A 20,081-nucleotide genomic window follows, 5' to 3' on the forward strand; every position below is an offset into this window, starting at 1 on the left:
AAAGTTATCCTTTATCGGCAAGGCTAAGCCGAGCTAGATGCAGCTGCCTTATGGTTCAACAATTCATAGCCTAATATTGCTTAAAAGTATTGTATACAGGTCCAAATCTGTGTTCAAGTGATAAGCACAATTATGTTGTGCCAGACAAGCATACATATAAATACATTCCAATGGCGCTTCCCCTGCAACAGAACTCATTCAAGAGAAACATGTAAAACAGATCAGCAAAATACATTTATTGACAAAAAAAGACTGTATTCATCCGTCGTTTTAATTTTACACACAAAAGTATCAAAATACTTTACAGGGATTTAATCTGAATATTGTCAAATTCATTTTTGATCACTTCCCTCAGGCAATTACACTGTACAATGACAATAGGCTTGCCATTAAAATTAAGTGCACATTTAATTATTTTTTTCTTTGCCAGGGAACAATGCATTTAAAATCATGCATAGTTTTCACTTTGTATTTAATGATATATTTGAGAAACCACTGCATCATATGCATTTCTGATTCCAACAAGTAACTTGCTTTCCATTAAACCTCATTGTGAGACGGGTGCTCGTATGTTGTTACACTGAAGATACACAGTACGACATTCATAACATGGATTATCTTGGTTAGCCCAACTTCAAAGCTTTAAAGAACATGTGTCCTACACCATAAAAAAAGTACAACTCATAATTAAACGAAAATCGTTTGAACAAATTGGGCTTATAGGGCCCCAGTGCAACATGGGAAAGAAAAAAAAAACTTTTGCACCTCTCCCTTCCTTGGACATTGTCTTCTCAGGACATACTGTACTTGGTAAATTGTAGACGTCCTACTTTTAATATTGAAATGTTGGCTCATATTTTTTTTTAAATCAACATAATAAACATTCCCGTTCTGTCATTGCTACAGTATTTAATCGCCTCCTAGTGAGCTGTTTTAAGTTGCTTTCTGACATCTACAGACAACACTAACTAGCATTCAAGATGTTACATGGGGTAGACGATATTCAAAATCGAAGAGGCGAGAAAACCAGACCCCTGACAATATTGCTACACAAAAGAAGAGAAAACACAAAAAAAAGAAGAAAAAAATTCCCTTCCTGTGATAATAAAACATGAATTGGTGAGCTACAGAATGGAAGAAGCATTCCATCAGCCATTGCCATGAATGGGAGCGCCAGTAGCTAATCAGGCTCCACCTGCATCTCATTTCACCATCCTCAGAGCAGATAACACCACAAATAACACACTATTGTGACAGCATTTTCATTATACTGTACTTTACATCCTTTGCCAGGACACCACTGTGCAGGCTTCATTGTAAGATTTCCATTGAGTACTTTTTTCTCATATCTCTGAAGCACAAACAACTAAAGAACATCGTATCGGAACACAAAAATTACAGTAAAAAAAAAAAAAAAGACACTATAGTTATCACTGTCAGGTTATTCACACACTTCTTTTTGATGAAATTGGTTACTTATGAAATGTATAAATGGGTTTAGGATGAGTGCCACGTATCCCTAATAAAATGAAAATACAAAAGACTACCAAAGGAGTGCCTTTGGGCACAACCTTTTCTCTGTCTGTTTATCATCGTTAAGGCATTATCTATCCAGTATTGCTAAAAGAACAGCTAGTTAGAAGACATGAAAAGAAAGAATAGGTTGAACAGAAATATATACTATATATATATATATATAAAAAAACTGAGTGCCAATTCTCATTTAAATAAAAAAATGACTAAATAGCTCATGAATCTACTAACATGCAAAGTGCACACTTATTCAGGGAAAAGAAATTCTCAATAACAACTTCCAAATGTTTGGTTTCATCCTCTTAATCTCGACAGCAATTAGAAAGATATAAACTTCTCTGGTTTTGAATAAACGCAAGTACATAGCAATGCCAGTTGCAGGGAGGAACAATACGCTATTCTGAATATTTAGACATCAGTAAATAACTTATAACAATATTTTCGGTGGTCATTTACTGTATATCCAGTATAGGTAGTCAAAGGATTTAGCACAAAATGGAAGCCACACATCAGTGTAGAAAAATTTGAGGTAATAACTATCTTAACATTGAGATGCCACTGACCACATATTGTCATTGTTGATGTGACGCTTGGCTTGTCCCGTCAGGAATCGCTACAGCAAGTCACAAGCGCGGTAGAAAATCATATTCAATTTAACGTTTACTGTAAGAATAAATCAAGTGCCTGGAAGAAATGCGGGTGCGGTGAACACGAAGGGAAGACAACATTTACAGGAAGACAAATGCGCGAGGTGGCTAACGTCGATGAAATTCTGTCATTAATTCCCGACAGACTGAACGGACATGGAAAGGATTCATTAAAAGAGTCAGTGCTTGAGAATATACTTCAAACCAAAAACCTAGACCACACCTGTCAGGACGAGTTAAGGACTGTCCATTGGTCTAGCTAAAAAAATTAGTGCAATTTAAGAAGAGACCACTGTATTCATGATCTCTGAAAAGCTGCCTATATAAAAACCATTAAACAACCTCTGGTAAATCAACCTCCATACACAAAAACCTCACCCTCAGTTCATCCCGTTGTACATTCATTAAAAACGACAGAGTAGAAATGGCGTCCTTGTGTCATGTGAGTTGACCTCAGTTATTCCTCAGGGACCTATGATTGATATCTTCATTTGAGATGGTGGAATATCATTGGGGATGTCATCCATTCTTGTCTCCACCCTTCTCTCCTGCGGCCTGAAAAATGACACAGTCAAGGAGCTTTAACACCTCATGAGAGAATAGAAGCAATGATGACTGAACATTTGCGCAGTTCCGCTCACTGGCTTGTGAAGGGCGCCCTCCTGTCGGCCAAAGAGGTTTCCCCCCTGGTTGCCCTGCAGGGGGCAGCCAGTCGCTGAGGACAGCAGGTTGGGAGACTGGGCCAATATGGGGGAATTTGGCGTGGACGTGAGGGCTCCTGCCAGTGTGAGGCGCTGCAGCTCCCTCTGCCTCTGCTGCTGAAGCATCTGACAAACGACCGCCCTCTGCTCCTAACAAGACAGCCAGGTCATACATATTAGGGAAAGTTTGAGTTCATCGAGAACTGACCCAAGGCTTATCAACGCCACTCAGAGAAGAAGCCTTCCTCGAGTAGCCAGTGTGTAACAACAACCTTTTTAATTGCATTTTCTATCAAAGCTTCGGACCAAGAAAACGTCTGCTTTTGCTCACAGCTTCTGCCTACACAAATGCTTGAGTGACTCGCACCCTCAGTTGTGTGATGTTGTCTTCCACTTAGAAGGGCAACAGATGCCATCGTTTAAATCCTGTGGCCTTTACTTGTGTGCTTCTGCTAGTCAGAAAAGGATTTGCATGTGACCCAATAGTAAAATGATGTGGCGATTCGGAAAGAAGACTGAGCGAGTTCAATGGACAGTCTTCATGTTTGAGAGTCAAAGAATAACACAGAGGTGGAAATGTGTACAACACCTTGCATGACTGCCTTCGGCCTGCACAATCGCAAGGAAGTTAAATGAATAATATTTACCAGACAGTTGTCTACAACTGTTCTGACGACATGTTGAATCACGGTCTAAAATAAGAGAGTGTCCTTCTGATATTATGGCAGCCATTCTCGGTATCTCTTTTTGGATATTCCAATGACAGTGAGACATGGAAGGTTGTGATTGAGAGGAAACGCCAGCTTTAAATCTCAGAAATGTGAATAAATTGGCTTGCCTCAGCGACTGAGGATGAGTAGAGAAGAGGGCTGCCTTGTTTTGTGATCATAAAGTCAGTTTAAAGGAGGAACACACGACGCGCTGATACCACCTGCAGCATGTGAGTCAATCAAATTCGTGTGCACTTCAGGCACCACTCGGAAAACATAAACTCTAAGAATATTACAAGGGCCACATATAAAAGTGTACATTACACACACACTTTGTTTGCACACGTTTGAAATATTTCTGTCACTGTTCTGAGGGCTTTTTGCGTTTTTGTTTTTGTAGTGAATAAAATGCTGTCTACTACTGAAAGAACGTTAATAATTTTCATTTAAAAATTTTAATTTTCATCTCATGAGGATTTGTTGTTCTAATAAAAAAATACATTAAATATGAATAGTATGTTGAATGTATATATCCGTCTTGTGTCTTTTATCTTTCCATTCCAACAACAATTTACAGAAAAATATGGCATATTTCGAGGTAGTTTGAATTGCGAGGAATTACGATCAATTATTTTTTGAAGCGGTGATTAACTCGATTAAAATTTGTAATCGTTTGACAGCCCTAATATATATATATGTATGAGTGTGTGTATGTATCTGTAAAATGCATAATTTGCTCGGTAGATTTAAAATAAGACATTACAGGAGTGAAGTTCTGTGATGTGAGGAACTGCTGCTGCTCCAGAATGATCTGTTTCTGCTGCTCTGACAGGAGAGAAGACCTGAAAGATGGACAATAAAACGAAACCGCTTTGATGAGTTATACGTACACGCTAATAACTAAAGATACTAAAATAATGGATGATTGAAGTGATACGGGCACAACAAAATACATACGGGCTCGCACTCTTGGGAAGCTGAAAGCTCTGTGCCATCGTCTGGTGGTTGAGTGGAGGCGGCTGGGGGCACAGAGCGGGAAGTGTCGACTGGGAGGCAATCTGGACAGGAGAATGTATGACCCCGTTTAAACCGCTTAGCGCCCCATTCATCAGCTGAGGACTTCCTGCAAGAGATGTGAGTAGCCCGACTGCCGCGGGCTGGGTGGAGGTGCCGGCCTGACTGATTTGCCCCAAACCGTCGCATGAACCTCGGCCATTCGTCATGGACTGACTCAAGGAAGCGGGGCTTTGCTGAGGAGGAGGAGAACTCTGGAAGGAGAGGGAGGAGCTACTGCGGGACGGACTACCAGAGTGGAGATCCTGGGAAGATAGAAACATAAACGAAAAGCCAATTGAGCTTTTTCCCCTCCCGGCTTGCTTTTGGCGTTTTATCTTGATGTGTATTCCTGTGCAGTAGCGCAAAGTAGCCACTGCCCGCCCTCATCATTAACATCCAAGCAGGAAAGGACAATGATTGTATTTGTTAATATATTTGGAGAAAAGAACCGCTTCTCACCTCAGAGGAGGTAACAAAGGAAGGGTCATTATGGAAACTGCTCTTCGACAGGAGATTCTTATTGGTGATTAGGGGGTCTGAGAAAAGAGAGGCAGAGTCAAAGCCCATTTCATCCACCCATCCATTTCCCATAGCGCTGGTCCCAATTAGGGTCAAAGGTGAGCTGGAGCCTATGCCGGCTGATTTTGGGCATCAGGTGGAATATTCAATTAGCTTAACATGCATGTTTCTAGAATGTGGGAGGATGCCACCGTGCGGGGAAAAACCACCCATGCAAGCGCCAGAAATACCATTCAAACTCTACACAGAACCGAGGTTCGAAACCAGGAGCTCTCAATTTATGAGGCACGCAAGACCATCTCAGACAGTTAAAAAAACCAAAAAAAAGACAATCGTGCATATATGCTTCAAAATGAACCATGCATATGATGCAGAGGTATAGGCTGATGAAGGAGGAGAATGAAGCAAAAATGCACACACGAAGAGCAGATGGGAAACCTCCATAATTATGTGTCACGTTAAAGCTCGTTAGTTAAAACGTCGACATGACACATCCTGACCTTGACTTGAGGACAGAAAGTTCATCCGGGCCACTGTGTGCAAAGAGCCTTGGACAGAATGCGCATGAGGGAAAGGTACGGCCAGCTCTGTGTTGAGCAACTGCAGTCGTTCCCTTTTGGCAGTGAGACTGAGAATCTGGTCTTGGAGCCGCTGGTTCTCCTGCTGCAGCGAGTGAAGTGACTGGAGCATGTCGACAACTGGCAGAGACAGAAAACAATTCATATCACTGAGAAATCATTCTGTCCTGCTGACATCATTTGACACTAAATGGACAATCACCCAGTTGGTGGACATGGTCACCATTATACAGTATTAATTAATCTGTAGATTATTTCATTGATTAATTAATTAATTAATCAATCAGAATTTTAAAAAAGTTTTAATTTCCATCCCCTTATTAAAAAACGGGACAGTATTTCAAATTCTAACAATATAAATTACCTGCAAAATTCTCACAGAAATTTTGAACGGAACTGCTGACTCTTGGTGGAAAGCTGAACAGTTTTGAAGTTGGAATGTTTTGCAATGAGCAAATGACAAGAAATGAGGTATACCAAATAGTTTAGCCAATATGGCCAACCCACTGGGGACACCAACACACAAGGATCCGGGTGTACCTAATGTTTTGGCCAATATGGCCGCCCCACTCGGGACGGCGACAGACATGAACCCGGGTGTACCTCTAATATTTTGGCCAATATGGCCGTCCGATTGGGGATGCCTAGAGACAAGAATTTGGAGAGTACTTAATATTTTGGCCAATATGACCACCTTATTGTGTACAAAAAAACAGTTTAAAGTTGGAACTGAGAGATAGCTGTAAAGCAGTGCTATCAAACTCAAGGCCCGGGGGCCAGATCCGGCCCGCAACATCTTTTCACGTGGCCCGCAAAGGCAAATCATGTGTATTGACTTGATGTGTTTCTTTGAAATTGTCTTCGCTGTTAACATAACATCTTGCAAGCATTTGTTACGAATCCCTCCTTTAAAATACATTGAAAAACAGTTGAACAAACTGTTTATTGGCTTCTGATTTTCAAAACTAGTTATCCATCAATTTGTTGTGTATGTATGATAATATAAGGCAATCATACATTTGTATGGGTTCATAGTCCTAACGGCCCTCCGAGGGACACCACAACTATGATGTGGCCCGCGACAAAAATGAGTTTGACACCCCTGCTGTAGAGTATGACAGGAAGCCCTACCTGAGATAGGCTTAGGCAGTTGCCGAGCGCAAGTGAAAGAGGGCGGGAGGGGCTTGTCATGGAACAGGCAGCTGTCAGTTAATTATTGTAAACCTGCGTGGACACACGCATGCGCTTAAAGGTTCTAAAGTTTTTTAAAGTGAGAATAAGGGGTGAGCGCACAGCCCAAACAAAATGCTGTCCCAATTTAATAGTTAAAGATACAGCTTTCTCAAAGGTGTTTGGGCAACACGAGCATGTTCTCATTTTTAAAAAATGACGAAATTAGAGCAGGTGTAAAATTAAGTACATTTTTCAAATATGTCAGGAGAAGACTGTAAACTTAACATTGTGGTCAATGGAGCTTTTTTGTGTCTTTGCCTCGCTTCGAGACAAATAAAAGGGACAAAATAAAGTTTGGGCGGCACAAAAGTGGGTTTTCTGAAAGAAAATGCTTGTGACTATGAAATGTCCAAATATGATGTAAATTGGGGAAATACTGTGGCCGCGGTGACGAGTTATTGCTTGCTCCACAGCAGTCCCAGAAGTATGGCGAAGACTAAGATGGGCTGCTTGCTTCACGTGCAGTACCGTGCTTGATTCAGAAACTAGTTTGGTCCAAAACATGTTGGAAAATGGGGAAAAAATGTTGATCATTGTTCAAATTAAGTTGTTTAACTCATTCAGTGCCAAAGACAAATTTATTTGTCTATTCACAGTCAATCCCCGGAATGTATTTATATATAAAGATATATATATATATATATATATACATATATATATATATATATTTTTTTTTTTTTTCAAACATTAGGGTAAAAGTGGGTCTGAAAATGTCTGGCAGTGAATTAAGTAAAAGCAAATGTTAATCCCTCTGCTTTCATGAAGGGTGACAGAAATTGGAGAATATTAACTGCTGAGGAGCTGAAATTATGAGGATTTGGACAATATTAAATTAAAAAAGGTATCTAAACAATTAAAAACTAAATGATTGATTTGATTATCGACTAGTTGTCGATTCATCGATTAAGCGTTGCACCTCTTGTCCAATATGAGAATTGGAAAACAAAACTGTGCGGAACTCAATACACTAAGCATGACAGGATGAACTTATTTTATTTTATGTTGTTTCATTTTCATCATCATGAAGCTAAGTTTGTATTCATGAAAACATACAAATTTGTTACGTTATTAAATGCATGACTGAGTGATGGCCCTCCCAAAAATTATGACTAGTAGTAAATCGAATTAATGTACAAGAAAGCCCATGACATTGTAGTTTTAATCCCTCAAATGTGTGAGCTAAAAAAAAATCCTCTTTACAAAGCTTGTGGCACTTCTAAAAAAAATAAAACAAATCAAATAACAAATAAAAATTGACTGAATACTACCACTTACAGAAGAGAGAGTCATACATTTCCCTCCAAGAATTAACAGTGAGGCTAATTCCTTTATGTTTGCTGTATACTGAAAAAACATTTGGGTTTGACTTCAAAAGATGAATACAGTATGTGACTAGATCAAAGGTCCATCTTTTTAACCCTTGCAAAGTGGTCACTACAGTGGACAGAAGACATTTAAAAGTTGCTTTTGCCTATATTAATTCATCTATAAAATATATTTGTATTTTAAATAATAACATTAAATCATAATTAATGCATGAAAGAGTTAAAAATATTTTTTAAACTTTAGATTAATTAATATAGGCGAAAGCAACTTTTAAATAGCTGTCCACTGTAGTGACCACTATGCATGAAAAGGTTAATTCTTGAAATTAGGATCAGATATACAATTTTGAAAATTACCCATATACAGTTTTTAGATGAACAAAAGAGATTTTTTTTTTTTTTTTTACATTTTACCTTACTCATTATAATGCCTCAAGTGGAACTCCAATTTACAGTTGGTAGTATATTATGTGTTGCGCAGCGCATGCTTTTCTGAAATTAATAAAATATTGTGTGTTTATGAGGGCTGGAAGGGACCACTTGTTCCAAGGCAATCTGACAGGATTTTGATTATCGGAATTGGATCAAATCTTGAAAATGGGTTGTTCAAAAGGGAAAGAAGGACTGTGAAATTGGATTAGATAATGGAATCCAATCCTAGTTTTAATCTGGATCAAACCTTCAGTCTGTGTTGTTGAAAGGATTTCAGTAGGACCTGGATTAATTTTGATCCAAGAAAATAATGGATTACCCTGATCCCAACATGGGGAAGGATTTCAAGGTGGGTTTCAGGAAGAAAATGTAGCAAAACTAAAATTGGTCAATTCAATCAATTTGCATCATTATGCATATATACTTTTGTTTACATTTTGCACTTGATTTGTTCAACTGCTACAGTGAAGTAGCTAAAAGTAGACATGGGCTTCAGTTAAACCTTTCAGTATAGCAAAGTAAAAATAAACTAACAATAAAAATGATCTTGTCCCCATAAAATAAACCGAACAGATTTCAGCAACAAACAGGAATGCATATTACAGTGTTCCCTCACTTTTTGCGAGGGACACATTTCAAGCACCCCCTGCAATCAGCGTATTTACGCAAAGTAGATGATGACTTAGTAGCGAGGGAACGCTGTAATTTCAAAGAAACAACCTTCTTTGTTCTGTTAACTATTGGACCTTCAGTGACATTTTAGCCCTTTTTTAAATTTAAGACTTCTTCAAAATATTAACAATGTATTTGTTTATGTGTATTTGTGGCTCTGATAAATGTACATAAATGAAGTCATAAATAGAGTGGATGTTTGTTATTTTGTGTATTATCTCAAAAGTGACCCCATGTTGGCTCTTCTATCTGTTGTTCTTTACATTGCTGGTAGCCCACATTGTGATATGCTGTCCCATTTAAAGCACTGGTAATCTGGATTTGGTAATTTTGAAAACGCTGTATCTGGAAGAGGGTGATCCAATCCAATGTTGCTTTGGAAAAAAACGGCATAAAAGTCAAACGGGTTACCTGATCCTGGATAGCAAAAAATGGGATTTACAAATCAGGATCATTTTTAACCAGATTGCATATTTTGAACAACTCCAATTTGTAAATGTATTGGTGAGGTGTTTTCAACTCTTTTGAAACCTTTTCTTTTAATAAGCACTCGTACTGGCACTAGGTCACACTCCTCTGAACAGTTGGCAAAGAACGAGGTTACTCACTGTTGACGCCGATCTCTCCGTTGCTATGTTTCTCCAACAGGAGCTCAATGTGGGAGCTTGCCTGGGGGATGTTCTCAGGACACGCATGAACTCCTGACCCTAAACCATCTCTCTGGTCAAAAAGAAGAGGAAGGGAGCTCATAGGAGACCTGTGTGTGGCGGAGAGAGCAAGAGGGTGAAGTGTCTCTTTTGTTACTTGGTGTGTTAACCTGCTGCCAAATTCCTGCTCACCCATATTAATTCTCTTATCATCTGAACACAATTTTGAAGGAGAAAATACCTAGGTAAAAACAAAAGACGTACTGTGAGGAAAGACTTTCCCTTGGTGAGTTTCCCTGACATGGGAAGCGACAGTCATCAAGGTCTGACCCTGTAAAAGGGAACAAGATGTTAAAATTGACTGGCACCAGTAAATATTAATCAATTTAAAGTATGTTTGTAATTTGTTCTGTTTGTGTCATTATAGAGGGTATCCAAATAAGTGAATGGTAATAGGAAACATGTTGGATTTGTGAAATGAAAGAACGTATGAGGACCACTATTTTCAACTCTGCCTCATACCTGGAAGTGAGGTTGGGGCTTGACTCAGTAGTGGTGGCAATGTGGAGAGACCACTGATGAAAGGTTGCGTGGAAGTCGCACTGTAGGAGCTGCTTGAACCTGCTTGTACCTATAGAAGAAAAAATCCATAAAGTTGGTAAATCAACCCAAACATTTTCTTTACAATATGCTCTGTGCAGGCCTGCTAGTCAAAATATGGCATTCTGATTAATATTGTGTTTGTGGAATATGAGTTAAGCAGTAATATCCACCTGTTTTTGTCCATCTCTGGGGGCAGCCATTTTGTCACTTCTGTCGACTGAAGATGACAGGGCAATTGCTCAGGCCCCCAGGTAACAGCCAATCATGGCTCAGCCTCAGAAAACAGGTCAGCCGTGATTGGTTGCTACCTGAGCCCTGAGCAACTGTGATGAATTTTTAAAGGACGCAAGTGGCAAAATGCACACCCCGAGATGGCTAAAAACGGATGGATTTTGCTGCTTACCTCATATTCCTCAAACGCAATATTAGTCAGAAGGCCATGTTTAGACTAGTAAATGGGCATAGAGCATATTATTGCAAATAATTTTTTGGTTTGACTTCCGTTTTAAACATTAAGTGTAAATAATGTTTCATAAATGAATGATATATTAGAGAAAAGTACTATTTGTTTGTTTAATGAGGTTGCAAAACTCAAAATCACTTATATACTGAACCATTTTTTTTCCAATCCAAGTAAGTGGTAATCTCACTGTATGAGAATAATATCTGTATGAAATGTACCGTAAATACCTGTGGGTTTGAAACACCGTTGCTTGATGAGAGAGAGACTGCGAGAGCGTGGGAAGGAAGGAGTCCTGACGAGAGAGAGGTACTACACATGCCCCCCGCCAGGGACAAGGAGGTGCTACACACCCCTCCACCCAGAGAGACAGAGGTGCTGCAGATGCCCCCGCCCAGTGAAAGAGGGTTCTTCAGGCTGGAATAGATACCTGAGCGTGAAAGACAGAAGGAAATGTGCTATATGTGTCTGGAAAGTCCAAGAAGATAAACATCTTCATTTTCCAGATTTGACGGGTAGGCCTATATAACACTGGTCAACACATTTTGATAAAATTGTTTTAGTCAGAGATGTAAATAAACATTTGTAGATTTTTTTGCACTGATTCAAAATCTGCCCTGTTTTTTCTCCAGCACATCAGGTTTTTATAATAATAATAATAATAATGCTTAATATAGTAATATATACTAAGTAATATTTATGAATCAAAGTCAAAGTCAACTCAAAACAATTCTTTGCAATACAAGTAGTATGTTCTATGCGTATTCACTAGTTTAAACACGGCATTCTGATTAATATTGCTTTTATGCAATATGAGTTATGCAGCAAAATCCATCCATTTTAAGCAATCTGAGGGGGCGGCCATTTTGCCACTTGTTGTCGACTGAAAATGACATCACAACTGCTCGGGGCTCAGGTAACGACCAATCACGGCTCAGCTTCAGAAAACAGGTGAGCCGTGATTGGTTGTTATCTGAGCAACTGTGATGTCATTTTCGGCCCAAAGCAAGTGGCAAAATAGGCGCCCGTGAGATGTCCAAAAACGGGTGGATTTTACTGCTTGAAGCGGAAGTCAACCCAAACATATTTTTTTTCAGGAATATGTTCCCAGCAGGCCCACTAGTTGAAACACGGCATTGTGATTAATTTTGCGTTTGTGGAATATTAGTTAAGCAGCAAAATGCACTCGTTTTTAGCCATCACCGGGGGCGGCCATTTTGTCTTCTGTCGACTGAAAATGACATCACAACTGCTCACAACGACCAAACACGGCTGACCTGTTTTCTGAATCTGAGCCGTTGTCGGTACCATATGTGATCGGGATGCAAAATTGTCTCGGGATCCTTTGGTGGCCTGCGTGCGTGCTAGTGACATCACGGTTTATAATGTATTTCTGTAATATATTTATTTGCCTCTATGTTTGTCACTCCCCTAATTGTGTTGTTTGTATGTTCTGGGTTACTAAATAAAAAATAAAACAAAATAAAGTACATTATTGCCACTTTTGCGAAGATAGTCCTTCGGTGGCCTACATGCCCACTGAAAACGTCACGTCAATTCGTGGCTTTGGGAATCAGATTGTGGTTCATGGTTATTCGGAGGGTAAACACGTTTTATTAAGAAATACTTCACTTCATATACATAGAATCTTGCAGCCTGAGTCAACCGCAAAATCGTTGCCAGTTCGGCAGGAGAAACGCAAACATTTCATTTAAACAGGTAGTGGCTAATTCTAAGGGCATAAGTGGAAGTGACGTAGGCGCTGTCTCGCCAATGTGGCACGAAGCAATTTTGTATTTAGTTTTTATTTAGTAACACAGAATATAAAAATACAACAGCTATGGGTAACAAACATTGTGGCAAAGAATTATATATTGTAGAAATAGGTTATAGAGTGACGTACGTATATACTGACGTCATCCGCACGCGCGGAGGCCCCCCCGAGTCAATTTTGCACCCGATCACATCTGGCACCCACATCGTGATTGGTCGTTGTGAGCAGTTGTGATGTAATTTTCAGTCGCCAGAAAACAAAATGGCCGCCCCCAGCGATGGCTAAAAACGAGTGCATTAGGTTCAGCAATAGGTAGAATTTTTTAAATGAAACTTCATAGCTATACATTACAACAATATGTATTGCGCAAGCTTTTTTTTAGGTCAAACTTAAAAACACAAAAATGAAAATAACTCAAAAAGCTGATGTGCTACAAAAAGAGTAAAGACATTTTAGAAATCGGTTTCAAAAATACATGTTAACCAGTGTAAATATATCACTATCTGTAATAAGGTCAAACAGGCGAGACATCGCAGACATTCTGCGACAGAAGAAATGCCAGATGATGAAGACATTCAAAAAATCAATGCATGTTGTTGGACAAGTAAACATGCAGGCACGCACGTATGGCTGGAGTAAAGATGTCTCAGCATGTTGCACAAATGATGCACATTTGTGGACACATTCTTGTCAAACTAGCTGACAGAAACTTAAGTATCTTCTAATGATGCCTTGAAAATATAACTCAATAGGCCTAAGTGGTCTAGTGCAAGTGAAACGTTTCTAACTGCAAGAGCAACACTTCACAGACAGCTCAGTTAAGGTCATTCTAACGTATAAATCGACACTATTTGCTGGTTTTATGACTAAGAAGGTCATTTTCATGTACTGTACTTATGCCAGCGTAAGGGTCAGGGCTACTACAAAATAGCAGTCTCAGATTTGGAGATATTGGAAAAGAGGCCTCTTGTTTGATGCTTTTTTTTAAAGTTGATTTTGTGTGTGCATATTGTTGTACTTTGGCATTGTTTATCTTGTTTGCCTCACCCTGGACCCTGAGTCTGTACAGTTGACTAAAGGATTGCTTCGAAGACAGACAGGCAGAGCGCATAACTCGATGTAGAAGTTAGTTACACTGAGCACAACAAATACCAACCTTAGAAAGATCTCTAACAAGAAAACGTTGATCAGACTGAAAATGAGTACGGTATTTTTTTTTGGGGGGGGTTCTTTAGATAAACTGCTATTGTGGCATTCACCAAGCATTTTGTGTCAAGCTGCAAAGGAATATGCTAAAGTGCATGCACTTTTTTCTACACACCGGAAACTTGAGGGCGACCACACACACCCACTCACCCGAGCCAAGCAGCGAGTTGCCACGGCTTGTGGAAAAACTGCTCGCTGAGGAGGATGAGAATGACGAAGAGGAAGAGGTGGTGGTGGGCAGTGAGGAGGGGAAGGCGAGGTGTGGAACTGACATTGGGCTTGGGTAGAGTGAGGAGGTGAAGACTGGTGGGAGTGGAGGAGGAGGTGCGGTGCTGTGATGATGATGATGATGATGAAGAGTGTCCTCTTTCCTCTCTCGGTTCTTGCTTCCCCGAGGTCGGCCTGGACCGTGGCGGCTCTTTTTGTTGCCACGGTGCCTTCTCTCTTGGGACAGGTGCGGCGGGGTCATTTTGCCCTCCAGCTCTGCTTCTTCCGGGATCGGCGGTGTGCTCAGTGTAGACAACTTGCACAAAGACTTGGAAGGTTTGTAGTCTCCTGAAGAGGAGATCTTGCGGATCTTACTGCTACTACCCAGCACTGAGTTGGAGGTGATGCGCATGATGGATCCAAAAGTTGAAATTGTGACCTTGTTCTCAAAAGGGCTCGAGTTTCCATCCGAGCGATCGTGACCCTGTGACCCTGCGAGGGGGCCCTCAGCAGGAGTCAGCGCCGGCGGCTCATGATAACTGCGATCCTCGTCTTCCTCCTCATCTTCATCTTTGTCTTCCTCCTTATCGCCGTCCTGTTGGGCTCCCTGGATGGCGGGCCTCCGGTGACGCTCTTTGCGATCCTCGCCGCTGTGGTCGCCACCTGCGCGCTCGTGGTCACGCTCCAGGCGGGAAGAGGAGGAGAACTGATGGGAATCTTGAGCTGAAGACAGGACTCCGCCTTCATGAGCAAGACAGAGCCGATTAAACACAATGCTCCTCTTCAAGCTTTCCGATGCCGGAACATTTTTTATTCTTGCTCCTGTTAAACTGTCAGTGTAATACCTGGATTGAATGGACTTGAGGAACAGGAAGAAGAGGAGCCACTCTTGCCGCTGCTTCCCGTTTTCTTACTGTGGTGACCATGACTGTGCGAAATCAGCTTCTTGGACTTTCCCTCACTGTCTTTGGAACTGTGGTGACTGGAAGAGAGCTATCCCAACACACACAAAAATGAATTGAAATTGAAATTTTACTGAGAAGACAAAGTTTTTAGCAATCTCTGTGGGCGGCCATTTTGTCACTTCTGTCAACTGAAAATGACACCACAGTTGCTCAGAGCTCAGGTAACAACCTAAACGGGTGAACACATTTTCTGAAACTGAAGTGACAAAATGGCCGCCCCTCAGATGGATTAAAAACGGGTGGCTTTTAATGCTTAACTCATATTCCACAAATGCAATAATAATCAAAATGCCATGTGGGCCTGCATAGAACATATTCTTGCATAGAAAATATTAAGGTTGACTTCCACTTTAACAAGGAAATAGCTCACATTAGTTTTCTACAATAAAAAAAAAAAAGTTAAATTTCCACTTAACTTTATTGGAATTTCAAACAAAAAGAAAAATTCAAAGTTCCCAGAGTCATCAGCATCTCTTGTAAAGTCAACTGAAAACTTCAATAAATTGTCCCCTGACGTTAACACAGTTTTAAACTGAGCTCTTATCGGCCATCGCAAGGCCGGCTGACAATCAGCCTGACCAATACTCGGTTTATCCCTATTGTAGTTTATCCAAGAACTCCTTTCACCCTGCTCTTCATACCATGTCTATATTGCTTGACATCACTGAAGGGACCAGGCTGTCAGAGGCCTTCTTGTGGCGCTCCTTCTGACGAATCTTGTCCTTGTGACTCTGACAAGACATTACACAGTGGTCAGTTTACATTTCTCACCAGGGCTGCCACCAGAGCTGGGTATTTTACGAATAATTCACGGTCCGTTTATCGCCTTCCGCCTACAGCCGCGGTACCCTTCCCCCGTCCGTTTATCCGCCATTTTGTCCGGCCGGAAAAAAATAGTACCCGCCAATGGGCCGGTCCGCCTATGATTTTTAAACGGGCTTCTGTTAGCGTTTCCGACAAACTGCGACCAACTACAGCTAAATTTTGATCCGTCTATCGGTCTAATTCACCCCCCCCCAACCTCAATGTCATATTCCAACAGATAGGGCACTATTATGTGGTTATTTTGTGTATCTACATCATTCTGCCCAAAGAGCTTTACAAAGCCTAACGTGCACTTATTTTACTTTCAAACTTAAAACGCCCAAATATTTATAAGTTTAAAATGGCTTACTTTTGAGAGATCCCCATTTTTTCACAGTTTAAGATGCTTGAAGATTTAGTGGAGTTCTCCTGCGTTCGAGTCCTCCATCTCCGTTCTTTCTTGTCTTCTTCTTCGTCTTCTTGACACGCATATGTCGTGTGTCGTGTTCTTTAATTGAACAAATAAAAACGTGGGACAACTGCGAGCTTGTTGGTAGCCCTTGTTTTACTCCTGCTTGAATGGTCCGTGACCAAAGATCGTCAGCTACCAAGTTACGATCAGTTAATTCAGTGTCAGTGTTGTTGTGTAATTTCATAATAGCGAAAATAGACGATTACATAGATGGAAAAAAAGGGCTTCCGACTATGCTTAGTTCGACTGTTTGTTTTTTTTAAGTTTCCCGTCATAGGCGGATAGGCGGACCGGTCCGTCACATAGGCGGTATGCCCAGATCTGGCTGCCACAACGATATCACCAATAGTAGGATCACATGTAAACTGCAGCATATCACATTGGCAAAATCAGAAAGTTCAATGTGTTCTTAGCTATTTAATTGTAATCCCCCTAAATAATGTCCAACTATTGAGTGGCGTGTGCATCTGTCAAATTCGGATAAAAGGATTCAATTCCAGATGAAAATGATTGCATGTCTTTGCGATATGCGTATTGTATAGGCCGTCATCTTGATATCGATGTTTTGTCGATTTATTGTGCAGCCCAAGTAGTCGTGGCTAGTCGACTACTCTTGGACTCTTAGCCCTACTTCTCCCTTGAGCAAAATAGTACAAATCAGTAAACAAAAACTGGCCAATATAATTTGGATATCAACTGAATAAATTAGTCATCTGTTTACCTTCCTCTGCCTGTGGTGGTGGTGTTTGTCCTGTGATGGAGAGGTAGCGCGCCCCCGGGAATGACTAAAGGCACTACTTGCATTTTCACTGGAACGTCTTTTCTTCTGCTGAAAAATATGTAAACATTATGGAAAATAAGACATTAGACATGACTCATGTCAGTAATTTTTCATTAAAAAATAGTTGAAAAGAAATACTTGAACATGCATATTAAAGTATGTGAATAACAAAGCTAAATAAATTCAACACAGCATGTACAATTTTTGGATTTCAACGACAAAGTATCTGTGACTGGTGCACACAGTGAGGAGGTAGTAAGAATGGCTGGAGCTCCTACCATTTTGTTGTAGTGATGCTTGCAGTAGCCACAATATTTGACATTGTCAGCTTCAGGGCCTTCCTCCTCACACAGCAGGCCTGCCATCTGAGCGCTAACAGCATCATCCAGTAGGTCACACAGGTGAAGAGACAGGCAGCTATGTTTAAATCCACACCATAACATACAACACATTGCCCCATAACATACATTGACAAGAGATGAACCTATTCAAACTTAATAGCAGAATTTAGATCTTAATCTCAAGTGGACATTGCTTGCAATATATTGAAGGTTTTAAACATTTCATAGAAGTTATAACATGAAGAGTTAAAAAAAACAAACACTTTTGTCTGCTGCTGCAACAAAACAATTATTTATAATCTCTTGAAAAACAGGTGGCAGTGACCATGATAGGGATATTTGTCTGATTAGAGAAGAAGGTTGACTCAACCCATCTATTCCAGGAAAGCATTAGTAACAACATATAGATTTGGTTTAATAAACTAGCATTGATCATTAAAATGTCATTGTCAAACATTTGCTGCAATGTATGGGTAACAGCATTTTGAAGAGACTCGTTGTAATGTGGCGTCATGTGAGGCATCTGTGTACATAAACATGAAAATTAATATGAAAAATGCCCGCTTATGAGCACCTACCAAGTGACATGGAAAGCCTGTCTGCAGCCCTGTCTATTACAAGCCATGCACGCTCCACATGCTGCTTTGCTCTCTCTGCCATGGTCCTCACAGATGTAACATGTCTGGAGAAAGGATGACAAGGAGAGCGGACCAGTGAGACCTTTTACAATTCATTCAAGCATTCTAGACTGAAGGAACACTTTTGACGTGCAGGATATTGCATGTATTGCACCAGTGCTAATAGGGGTTGTAATTCCCAAGGCACAAACGTTTTCTTGACACGGGTGTAATGAAAGCATCAATTCTCCATCGTACCGTGAAAACTACAGGAATAATAATACGATTTACACTAGTTAAATAATATCAACGACGGAAAACACATGGCTACGCAAGAAGCTAACAACTCCACATGGTGAAAACAATATCCAAAACGAAAAATACCTCATTGGCTTCTGGCGCAAAAGAGAGAATTAAAGGGTCCCGAACTTGCAAGGTGAAGTTCAATGTCCTCCTTGTCTCTTTTCTTGCACAATGTTTTTGTTTCTCAAGCAATCAACCAAATCAAACTGAAGTGACCGCAAGGTCAAACCAGCTGCACTGTGTCCTTCACGTCTGCACCGAACAACGCGGAAGTACACACCGGAAAAGAAAGCAAGTGCTCTGAAATAAGAAATGGAAAATGGAAATAGAAAAAATGCCCCAGAAAAATCTAACAATGTGTGACTTAATGGACTATTGTGAGAATATACTAATGAATGAAATAAATCAATGACTGTTAGGCAGAATTACAAACACATCTACAGGTGTAAATCAAACTGAAGCTGAAAGGGCTCTTTCAGTACCAAATGCTTTTCAATAGAGCACATGCGGCTTTTCAAATATTTACCAATTTGTTGTGAACTGCTTTGTTGGTACTTTACCCAACGAATGCTAAGAGATCAAGTCGGAGTGATGAACCACTGAAATGCTATGCTATGTATATTGAGGATATGTGTTCTTTCTGTGTTTACCGTGCACACACAGGTACTTCCCACTCTGTTGCTCACAGCGAGTGGGGCACACTGCGAGGGTGAATGAGGCCGAGAAACAGGTGCAGAACAAAGGAACGGCAGGCCCTTTACCTTTTAGCCTCTGCCTCTGTTATACCCTTTGTCCTCCAGTCTCTCGGTCACGCCCTACCCAACACAACCCCACTCGGCTCGCCCGCCAATTTTACGCATTGTAGATTCAGTGAGACTGTCATAAAAATGACCACATCATTATGCGGTTGAGTCAGTGCTTTGAATACTTCCAGTGTCGGCTTAACATTCGGCCCCCTCATTTGGTCCCTCTGCGTTCAGTACAAAAAGTGGGGAGGCCTAATAATGGCTCGATATTCCCGCCTAGAGCAGGCGACGTAAAAGGGGGGTTATGTTACCCTCAAAGGACATCAACTTTGAAACGAAGAAGGCTGCAGACATTGCCACGGCAGCCTTGTAAAAGGAAGAGTGGCTTCTCAAGTTTTTACCATCCATCCTAATGCTATTGAGGAATGCGGAATGCAATCTATGGCTGAATGGCTCTGACGGGGGAAACCTGCATGCAATTTACTATAGCTGACACAGTAATATGAAACTGGCCCTCCAATACTCCTGTGTAGATTTACATGCAAACACAGAGCCCAGCGTAAGCATCTGCCCAGAAAACATATTGATTTCTATGTAAAGTGCAACATTTTAAAGGTCTGGTTTGGATGGATGCTGGCCACTCTGCTTAATTCCTTTACCAGCTATCAAAAAAAAACACACAGAAATAGTACAATGTGTCAAAAGACATAAAAGACAACAGTATGCTGGTATTGACATCAGAAGAAATA

The 20,081-nt window shown here is 40.6% G+C and overlaps 1 protein-coding gene across 2 annotated transcripts in view; it reads right to left on the reverse strand.

The window, feature by feature from the left end:
- Positions 1–212: 212 nt before the first annotated feature.
- The window catches only part of LOC147145523 (protein AF-17-like), a 28,890-nt gene continuing 9,021 nt past the window's right edge, over positions 213–20,081 (reverse strand). Inside the window, exons 5-20 of one of the 2 annotated variants that reach the window (XM_086034241.1) lie at positions 18,245–18,348; positions 17,604–17,697; positions 17,266–17,370; positions 15,910–15,999; positions 15,149–15,296; positions 14,247–15,044; positions 11,347–11,546; positions 10,576–10,684; positions 10,318–10,384; positions 10,015–10,163; positions 5,667–5,864; positions 5,107–5,183; positions 4,549–4,910; positions 4,355–4,433; positions 2,822–3,031; positions 213–2,735 (exon numbers count right to left, since the gene is read on the reverse strand). In XM_086034241.1, the coding sequence (XP_085890367.1) occupies positions 2,700–2,735; positions 2,822–3,031; positions 4,355–4,433; positions 4,549–4,910; positions 5,107–5,183; positions 5,667–5,864; positions 10,015–10,163; positions 10,318–10,384; positions 10,576–10,684; positions 11,347–11,546; positions 14,247–15,044; positions 15,149–15,296; positions 15,910–15,999; positions 17,266–17,370; positions 17,604–17,697; positions 18,245–18,348 (2,826 nt within the window). In that variant the 3' untranslated portion in view covers positions 213–2,699. Of the gene's footprint in view, positions 2,736–2,821; positions 3,032–4,354; positions 4,434–4,548; positions 4,911–5,106; positions 5,184–5,666; positions 5,865–10,014; positions 10,164–10,317; positions 10,385–10,575; positions 10,685–11,346; positions 11,547–14,246; positions 15,045–15,148; positions 15,297–15,909; positions 16,000–17,265; positions 17,374–17,603; positions 17,698–18,244; positions 18,349–20,081 lie in introns of both variants that reach the window. The other variant, XM_086034240.1, reaches the window with a different exon arrangement.

This window comes from Filicampus tigris, chromosome 6, assembly GCF_054856515.1.
Source record: "Filicampus tigris isolate MCC_2025a chromosome 6, RoL_Ftig_1.0, whole genome shotgun sequence".
Taxonomy (NCBI): domain Eukaryota; kingdom Metazoa; phylum Chordata; class Actinopteri; order Syngnathiformes; family Syngnathidae; genus Filicampus; species Filicampus tigris.